General features: G+C 37.9%; 1 protein-coding gene across 1 annotated transcript; it reads right to left on the bottom strand.

The window, feature by feature from the left end:
* Nucleotides 1-6,841: 6,841 nt before the first annotated feature.
* LOC137104044 (girdin-like) lies at nt 6,842-8,203 on the bottom strand. The gene has a single exon (XM_067484849.1). It carries the CDS (start codon nt 8,201-8,203, stop codon nt 6,842-6,844), a length of 1,362 nt encoding a protein of 453 aa, XP_067340950.1.
* Nucleotides 8,204-9,987: the final 1,784 nt, after the last annotated feature.

Below are 9,987 nucleotides of genomic sequence, written 5' to 3'. Positions count from 1 at the left end.
TAACTTTACTTTAACTTTATTTTTATTTTGAATTTATAGGAAGCATTTGATATTCCTTATTATAATCCTTATTTTAATCTTATTTTAATTTTATGTGGCTTTTTGTTTTTAACTTAATTTTTGTTTTGTTTTGATTTTAAAACATTTACACTATTGATTCTTTTATCTCACTGTCTTTTTTTTTTTTTTTTTTTTTTACAGTTTTTTGGTTTTACTATACAGCACCATATTTTTCAGACATTCACTAATAGAAAAATTACTTACTTGCTATATGTGTCTGTATATGATTGGCTGTTTTTTTCCCCTACACCCAATTCTACTTAAATATCTTTTTAGTCTGTGCTTTTAACCTTTTAGACCCTGCTGAAGGGTATAGGCCAAGGGTGTTGGTAAAACAATAAAGTTGTTCTATAATCTGTAAGCATTACTGGTGGTTTAATCTTTTTAGTTTGTGTCCCCACTTCTGTGCACATTAACATCAGGTTGGGTTGCGCCAGAGGTTTTTTTTTTTTATTGTTGTGGCTAACATGCCTGATTATTCAGCAGCTATTAAAAAAAAAATATATATATATAAATATAAATAATGGGGCCTTGTTGAAGGTGAGGCATAAGAAATTCTTCATTTTTATAAGTAAAAGTGAACAATAATTGGCCAACCTAGCCCCACTTGTCCACGCAGTACACAGGGACACTATAATCAGCGTTTTCAGCCATCAGTGGATAAGGACAGCCTCTGTCATGGTGGTTTATCTCGTCTGTTGTCCCTGCATTTCAGCCATTCTCTAGGTGTATTTTACAATGGAAATACTGTATCTTTGTTAATTTATGACTTTCATGTGTGTCACTATGTTAAGCACAAGTGCAAATTCATTTACCACAACTTTGTAAACAACATAAGGAAATTTACTGGTTTTGTCCTGTAACTTTTGTAGACGTCCAACCTCTCCTGGAAGTTCTTGTTTTAATAAGTCTTGTTTTGTAAGTTTTTGGAAGTCTTGTTTTTGTTACATACCGTGTTTAACAGATGTGGGGTGGCAGTGGCTCAGTTGTTAGAGTGGCCGCCCACTGACCATAGGGTCAGAGGTTTGCGCCCCACTCTTCCCGACCAAATGTCGAAGTGTCAAGACACTGAACCCCCAATAGCCCATTCTCATCCTTAGCTCTGCAGTGCTGGTCCCAATCCGGGTAGACATTGGGGAGGGTTGCGTCAGGAAGGACATCCGGCGTAAAAACTGTGCTAGATGCAGACCAATATTCCGCTGTGGTGACGCTGAACCCACAGGATAAGCCGAAAGTACCAAAAATAAAAAAAACCCGTAATACAGATTAAATATTCAGTAAACCTAAACCACTGTGACCAGCTTCTACTGTTGTGTTTATTAATTAATTAATTAATTTATTAATGTCGAATACCCAGAGGAAACTTATGCAAGCATTCAGAGAACATTTAAACTCCACACTGAAAGGCCACAGCTGGTGGATTTGAATTGGGGACCTTTGAGGACTCCACCACCATGCTGCCCCTATCACAGCATATTTATATAAAATTAAGCTTTTGTCAACTTTTTCTGTTGCAGGATTTGGAGCCTTGTCTCTGTGTCACACACCAGGGTGTACTGAGTGACTACATCAGGTTTTCACTGACCATGCAGGGATCTGTTGCAGGGATCTGTTGCAGGTACTGTGAATGCATTTTAAAAGATAAACCTTTTTCAAGAACTTCAGTTGCCACTTAACAGCATCTTGGGGATAACTGTGACTGAGAATGTTCAGGTGTTCTCTCTTCTTTCTTTGTTGTAAAGTCTGACAGAGGCTTTAGACTTCCCATACCAGTGGTGCAGGTGGTTAGGCCGCTTTCACTGGTGGCACTGCATAACTAAGAAACAGCAATAAAAAGAGCCTCATCTCAGTCAGTTCAGTTGACACAGGCAGTGTAGACTGCTTTTCCTTCTTTAAAGTGCTGTCTAAAGTCACATCCAGAATACGTTTTCCCAAGAACGTTGTGCTGCTGACATTTGACTGTTCGGTGCTGTGCAGGTAGCATTAGTAGCTGTTATCAGTACGAGTAAATGCTAGTTCCTTCAAATTGTTTTGTTTTTCACAAAGCTATTGTAAAAAATTACTCTACGCCTGAATTATTCCAGGAAGTCCACCCCAGACAAATTTAGCTTTCCAAAAATGCTACTCTAAAGTGTATATGTAAGATGTGAGGTCACACATGAGCTAGTTTTTTAAGGCTCTGTTTATCACAAATCTACTTTTCTACTCAGGTGGTGTGTGTGTGTGTGTGTGTGTGTGTGTGTGTGTTTTTTTTATATATATATATATATATATATATATATATATATATATATATATATATATATATATATATATATATATATATATATATATATATATATATATATATATAGTAGTAGAAGAAGTAGATTTGTGATAAACAGATATATATATATATATATATATATATATATATATATATATATATATATATATATATATATATATATATATATATATATATATATATATATATATATATAAAATTAAATTTGATTTTTTTTTGTTTATATATTCTTTACTTTTCTATAAAAGTAAATTTAATTATGGCTACTTTGACTTTCACTACACTATATTTCTAAATAATGTTTCATTACACATTACAGTCAAATTACTTTCTATATTTCGTTATATACTACTTTTTTGTTTTTTTTTATTAAATTTTATTGTATCTCTTTTTTTTTTTTTTTTATGAAAGCAATCAGTAGTGAGACAGGAATCTCTGTACTAAACCAGACGTAGGCTTTGTATCGGTTCATCCTTCCATGTTCTTATTTAAAGAGTTGTTTAACACATTACCAGTGCTCAAAGTGAGCTAGAGCTAGGATGCAGTTATATAATAATAAATATAATAAATAAAAATAAAATGAAAACACTCACAGCCAGCCATACTTCTGTCTGAGGGTCTGGTCTTTCAATATTGGCAGCACCATGCCGCACATTATTTATTTAGTCACTTGTGAGCAATGAGCTGTTTTTTTTTAAGAATCGTCAAAAATATAGCATAGTTGGAAAATAAAGCCAGAAAATCCCTTGATCCTGTTTTAATTACGGAGCTTTTTTTTATGCATTTAACCAAAAAGCCTACTGACTTCCATACAAGGAACCTGGATTGGAAAAATGCTGTTTTGACTGAACCTAAATTACTGCAGAATTATCTGCATCGTTTTTTTAGGTTTTTTTTTTTTTTTAGGTGTCACAGATGCAAAAACGGACACAAAACATAAAATCTTGGTTCAATGCCATGCTTTATTTTAATTAAGCAGTGATCTTGACACACACAGTAGCGGCCATGCCACTTCTTTCTCTACAGCCAACTCTCTTTTGCAGTTTAAGGCAGTGCTCCCTAGTTCTTTTTCTTCCTGAAGTTTAGTTTTGTCTTGCAACAGTTGTTTCTTTCTCCAGTTTAATCTTAATGTCCACCAGTTTTGGTCTTTTCTTTGTTCTCCTGCTTGAATTCTGTATTTTCCTGTAACAGTTTGTGCAACCTTTTGTTCCAGACTGATTGGTGCTTTCTCCAGCAAGCTTTTTATTGTCGTGCTGGACGCCCTATCTTGTTTAGTTTTTTTTCTCTGAGAGCTGACTGTCACATTTCGTCTGCCATTCTTTGCTCGCAATGAAGCTGTTCTCGGCTTCTTTGTTCTCCAGCTGCTGTTTGATCTCGCAGAGTTTCTGAGAGTCACTCTGAAGCACCTGGACTTGGTTTTTGAGCTGCAGGATTTTCCTCATCTTTCTGAGACAGCTGCACCATCAGCTTATCTGTCTTATTATTATTTCTCTGGTTAGTCAAACTGGCCTTTGCAATCTGCATTTGTTGTTGGGTCACTCTGTTATTTTCTTCATTGAGCAGTGCAGCTGTCTTCTCATGCTTGTCTTTGAAGGTGCTCTCTCTTAGTATATGCTGAACGCTGAACTCCTTCTCTCGGTCTTTTAAACGTCCCTCCAGACTGCAGTAGTTAATTCTCTCAGCATTTGCTCTCTCATAAATCTTTATATTCTGACTCTTCAGAAAGTCGTTTTGCTGCAAAATGTCTGTTTTAACCTGCACATGTTCTTCATAGCACTAAATCATTGTTTGTGTTTCTATATTTTGAGCCTGTAGTTGATTTTGCTTCATCAAGCTTTCCAATTGGCTTTGCAGATGGATGAAAAATATCTTCTGCGTCCTTTGCGCTTGGCAAAAGTTTTGCATGTTCAATCTTGAGCTTTTGATTTTCCTGCTGCAAGATTTCCATTTGCCTCTGCAGTTGGGCATGGTTCTGGTTGGCAAGTAAAAGAGCATTTTCCATTTCCAGCATATTCCCTTCAGGATGAGGTGTGTATTGTGGTGGATGGGCCTGAGGAGCGTTGTTAGCAACTGTCTTCCCAGTTATTGGTAGTTGTCCTTGAACCCTTGTAATAAAATATTCAGTGACGATAAGCAGTAGATGTAGTCCTCAAAATTAAATCTTAACTTTTGCAACACATGATTCCTTGTCAGCAGGTAAAATTTGTGTGACCAAATGAGTTCCGACCTGCAATCTGAGCTAGCCTGGAAACTGTTGCCTTGTTGATTCTGTCATGTGATGTCATTATCAAAGGCACCTCCCAAGAATGGGCGTTGAAGTGTCTTGTTTTTATTTAAATGCGATAAACAAAAGTATTTTAGTCAATCGGCTAATGAATAAGTATACACAATCCCAAAATCTCGTCTTCGCTCACAGTTATTTCATTCTGTTGATAGGACTAATACTTCTGCACATTTTGCGAGGTAAAGTCTGAGCGTTTCACAGCTTGTCTTCAGCATATGTGAGTGGCTCAGCAGGTTCATGGCTATGTTGCCCTTTTCACAAACAGCTGAATCAGGTCGTGTGATCAGCCTCAGAGCTGTGTCCAAACACTTTACCTGACAGTTTCTTTCCCCACATGATGCACAGTGGACACACACACACACACACACACACACACACACACACACACACACACACACGCACACGCATGCACACAGGAAACACACTTTCAAAATGCAAGCCTATTTGATACTTTTTCAAATTCAGTTTTTTTCAGCCTTGTCTGGAAAGTCCTCTCAGTACAGTCCATTCACAGTGCGTTTATTTTTGGGGGGAATGAAACTAATAATAAGAACTTGAAACTTTATTTGTTAAGCGCTTTAAGACAACTAGGTTGACCGAAGGGCTGTACAGCGAACGCTGCAAAGAAAAGGTGATGAATCACCCCATATTGAGACAGAGAGGTAACAGAGCAATGAACCGAACAGGCCTTCAGCCTAACCAGTCTCCCACTGCGCTTACCGTGGCGACGATGGCGTTTGTTACGTGGAGGTGGCACAGGAGGGCGGCCAAGGCGAGCTGGAATTCCTGATAATAATGGGGGCAACGTTTTATGTCCATCCTGCGTGACCCACACTCGATTGTTTGAAGATGGCCTGAGATCTAGTGATATTTGGAGACTGCACACCAACAGAGAGCTGACATTATGAAATACAATTGTCAAAAACAGCACAAACAAAAACAAAGTTAGGAGCTACAGACGGCGAGCCACACACACTTGCGCCATCTTGTTTCCTCTCCTAAGAAGAATAAAAGAAAAATGGTCTGAATTTATATATCGCTGTTGGTACTCAAAGCGCTTTACACTGCTTCTTCTCATACACACTCACACCACTGGGGGAGATGCTATGCAACTGGCCAATGCTCACTGGGGGCAACTAAGATGAGGTTCAGTGTCTTGCTCAAGGACACTTCGGCATGTGACCGAACTGCGGATTGACTTAATAGAGATTAGCTTTATTTGAAGATTTATTTATTTGAATATTTATTTGTTTTAAAATTAGTGTTAGTGCAGTTTCCTAACATTTAGTTTTATCTTGTTTCCTAATGCTTTAGTTTTATCTTGGTTAGTTTTAACACTTTAGTTTTATCTAATCCCATGGTCCTCCTGGGATTGGCAGGTGTACCTCTGTCCTGCTTAAACAGGTCATTACCATCAGAGTGCCCTCTCTTCCCCAGGTGAGCAACACACTTGGCCATGAACATGATGTTAAGGATTATTTATTATCTCACAGGAGGCCACCTTCTTCCATTGCTCTGTCTTCAACTGCCAGGCATTTTCAGCAGTGGACACAGTTAAACTTGGGCACCCTTCCTGGCCTGCAGCTGTGCAGCCCCACTTGCTGCGATGTGTATTCTGACTTATTTATTTTTAAATTTCATTTCATTTCATTATTTTTGTGGTTTAGTGAATCAACCAGGCGTAGGCATATTGTCAGTTCCTCCTTCCATGGTCTTACTGAAAGACTTGGTTGACACATTAGCAGTGCTCAAGGTGAGCTGGTATGCAGTTATTAAAAAAAAAACGCCCATAGCCAGCCTGGCTTCCTGCTGGCCATACTTTCAATGTCTGCAGCACCATGCTGCCGATTCTTTATTTAGCTACTTATGAGCAACAATCTGTTTTTTAAAAATTGTAAAAAATCTCATAAATTGCCCGAGTGGGGTATTGATTGATGAATTTTATGTCAGAAAATATAGCTGGAAGGTCTCTTTATTCTGTGTTAATTACTGAGCTTTTTTTAGGCATTTAACCAAAAAGCCCACTGACTTCCATACAAGGAAAGTGGAACTTAAAAAATGTTAACTGGTTACTGGGTTTTAGGTCTCACTGGCACAAAATGTACAAACAAAAAACATACAGGCATAAAACATAAAAATTTTGGCTTAATAGGCTTTAATGCTATGATTAACCAGTGATCTTGACACTCACAATCACACAACCTCTTTCTCTACAGCCTGGTCCAGAACCCCCTCTTCTTCAACTTTTTTTGCAGTTCGTGGCAGAGCTCCTCTAGTTCTTCTTTTTCTTGCTGTAGGTTAATTTTGTCTTGGAGCAGTTGTGTTGTTTCTTTCTCCATTTTAGTGATGTCGTCCACCAATTTGGTCTTTTCTTCTTTAACCTGTGTGTTCTTCTGCTGAAATTCTGTATTTTCCTCCAACAGTTTGTTTAACCTCTGTTCCAGACTCTGCTGATTGGATCTTTTATTGTCGTGCTGGAGCCCTATCTTCTCCTCCTCAACCTGTTTAAATCTGGTCTCCCAGCTCTGTTTTTTCTCCGAGAGCTGCTTCTTTAGCTGTTCTTGCAGACTGTCACATTTCGTCTGCCATTCTTCAATAATGAAGCTGTTCTCTGCTTCTTTGTTCTCCAGCTGCTGTTTGATCTCGCAGAGTTTCTGAGAGTCACTCTGAAGCACCTGGACTTGGTTTTTGAGCTGCAGGATTTCCTCATCTTTCTGAGACAGCTGCACCATCAGCTTATCTATCTTATCAATATTTCTCTGGTTAAAACTGGCCTTTGCAATCTGCATTTGTTGTTGGGTCACTTTGTTCTTTTCTTGATTGAGCAGTGTAGCTGTCTTCTCATGCTTGTCTTTAAAGGTGCTCTCTCTTAGTATACTTTCCTTCTGCATCATCTCAAGATGCTCTGTGAGATGGTTAATTTGTGACTGAAGTTCCTGCTGCTGAATGCTGAACTCCTTCTCTCGGTCTTTTAAACGTCCCTCCAGACTGCAGTAGTTAGTTCTCTCAGCATTTGCTCGCTCATAAATCTTTATATTCTGACTCTTCAGAAAGTTGTTTTGCTGCAAAATGTTTGCATTTGCAACTTTTAACTGTTCATTTTGCTGCAAAATGTCTGTTTTAACCTGTGCATGTTCTTCATAGTGCTGAATCATTTTGTTTGCCTCTGTATTTTGAGCCTGTAGTTGTTGATTCTGCTTCATCAAGCTTTCCAATTGGCTTCGCAGATGGATGTTTTGCCGGTAAGCAATAATAGCAGCATTTCTTAAATTATGTAACTCCTCTTCAACAGATGTTGCTGATCCATAACAGTACGGGAATCCTTGAGGAGCAGCTTCTGCGTCCTTTGCGCTTGGCAAAAGTTTTGCACGTTCAATCTTGAGCTTTTGATTTTCCTGCTGCAAGATTTCCATTTGCCTCTGCAGTTGGGCATGGTTCTGGTTCGCAAGCAAAAGAGCATTTTCAATTTCCAACATCTTCCCTTCAGGATGAGGTGTGCATTGTGGTGGATGGCCCTGAGGAGCGGTGTTAGCAACTGTCTGCTCAATTATTGGTGGTTGCGCTTCAGCCATTGTAATAAAATATTTAGTGATGATAAGGAGTAGATGTAGTCCTCAAAATTAAATCTTAACTTTTGCAAAACATGATTCCTTGCCAGCAAGTAACTTTTGTGTGACCAAATGAGTTCCGACCTGCAATCTGAGCTAGCCTGGAAACTGTTGCCTTGTTGATTATGTCATGTGATGTCATGATCAAAGCCAGCTCCTAACAATGGGCGTTGATGTGTCTTGTGTTTATTTAAAAGCCATAAACAAAATTATTTTAAACTCAATTGGCCAAATAAATAAACAAAAAGGATTTTTGCAAAAATTCCAAAATCCTGAGACCTCATAAGGTACAAGAACAAACAATTTTTTAAAAAATTGAAACAAATTTCAAGATTTCTCAATCTTGGTTCCCACAGACCTCTGCTTTGCTTGTTTTGCAACTAAGCCTCAGGGATTCTACCCACTGCTGATTACCTGGATCATGCGTGTTCAGTCAATCAGATGCAAAAGTATTTGGTAGCTTTTGTTACCTTAGTTTTTACAGTTTCAAGAGATGGTCTGTTTTCCAAGAGAACTCTGCCTGGGAAAAGCAGGTTTCCATAATCCCCTACCCTGATTTTGGAAACCAGCTTTCCTGTTTACATGATACATAAGAAATCAACTTTCCAGAGAAAGACTCCCGTATGTACTCACCGGGAGCAACTAAGTTGGGGTTCAGTGTCTTGCTCAAGGAAACCGGAAGAGCCGGGGATTTAACCAACAATTGTGAGATTGGTGGACAACTGCTCTACCTTCCTGCGCCACAGATACCCACAAAAAAATTGAACATTTCCCAAAGCTTATGAAATACTACAACAGAAAATTACCATAAAGTGTTTGATATTTATATAAAAACCAAGATAAAGTTCTTTATCCTTTATCACTATTCCATTCGGCCTGTGTATACTAAAAGATACCCCACTGTTTCTCATTTTAAAGGCTGCTTCCCTGTAGATGTGGCACAGAGATAAGCATTGTAGTTTTTTGTTTTGTTTTGTTTTTTTCATACACCCTGGTAATGTATACAGACCTTGCTGGCTCATGTTTCTCGTCACTTGAGACCTCACATTCTCCCTTTGTCTCCCTTATTATTTGAACTGAGACATCTAACAAATGAAATGTTCCAAAGTTGTGTGTGATGTATTAAGAGTAAAAGAATAAGAGTTAAAATTAGCAGGGTGTAGGTGCAGAAGATTTTTTTTTTTTTGGGTTTATTTTTTTTACTTTTACTTATTTTATGACAATGCATTTTTCAAGGGGAGCCTGATAAAATCTTCGAATATTTAAACAATAAAAAACAGTTTATTTTCAGATTTTAATAAGCTTCAACAATATTTTACAGCATAGCACACTGCAAGGAAAAAATTAAATTTTACAATTATCCATCCACACTGTGCCCACATTCAGCCATTCTTCACTGTATTAAGGTGCAGTTAAGTTACCTGTCCAGCAGGTGACAGTATGGATATCGGGCTGTTTTACACACACTCTGACAGTGTTTTACTTGCTAACTCTAACCCTCCAGTCACATCTCTTCAGCTTTATGTATGGGCATACAGTGGGATGGCGGCTATTATTATTATTATTACTCTTTAATTATGTGAAGCAGTTCACTACGTTTCTTCACTTGATCTTTTAAAGTTTATGATATAAAATTAAGTAAAACCCTGCCAGTATGTTTTGTTTATTTTTTTCTGTTAGGCCATATATTTCTGGAGTAATTAGCCCCCCAAAAAATCATAAGCAATTCTGTCATGTGTCGTATGTAC

This window comes from Channa argus, chromosome 18 (genome assembly GCF_033026475.1).
Source record: "Channa argus isolate prfri chromosome 18, Channa argus male v1.0, whole genome shotgun sequence".
NCBI lineage: Eukaryota > Metazoa > Chordata > Actinopteri > Anabantiformes > Channidae > Channa > Channa argus.
This window is presented reverse-complemented; position numbering and strand designations above follow the sequence as displayed.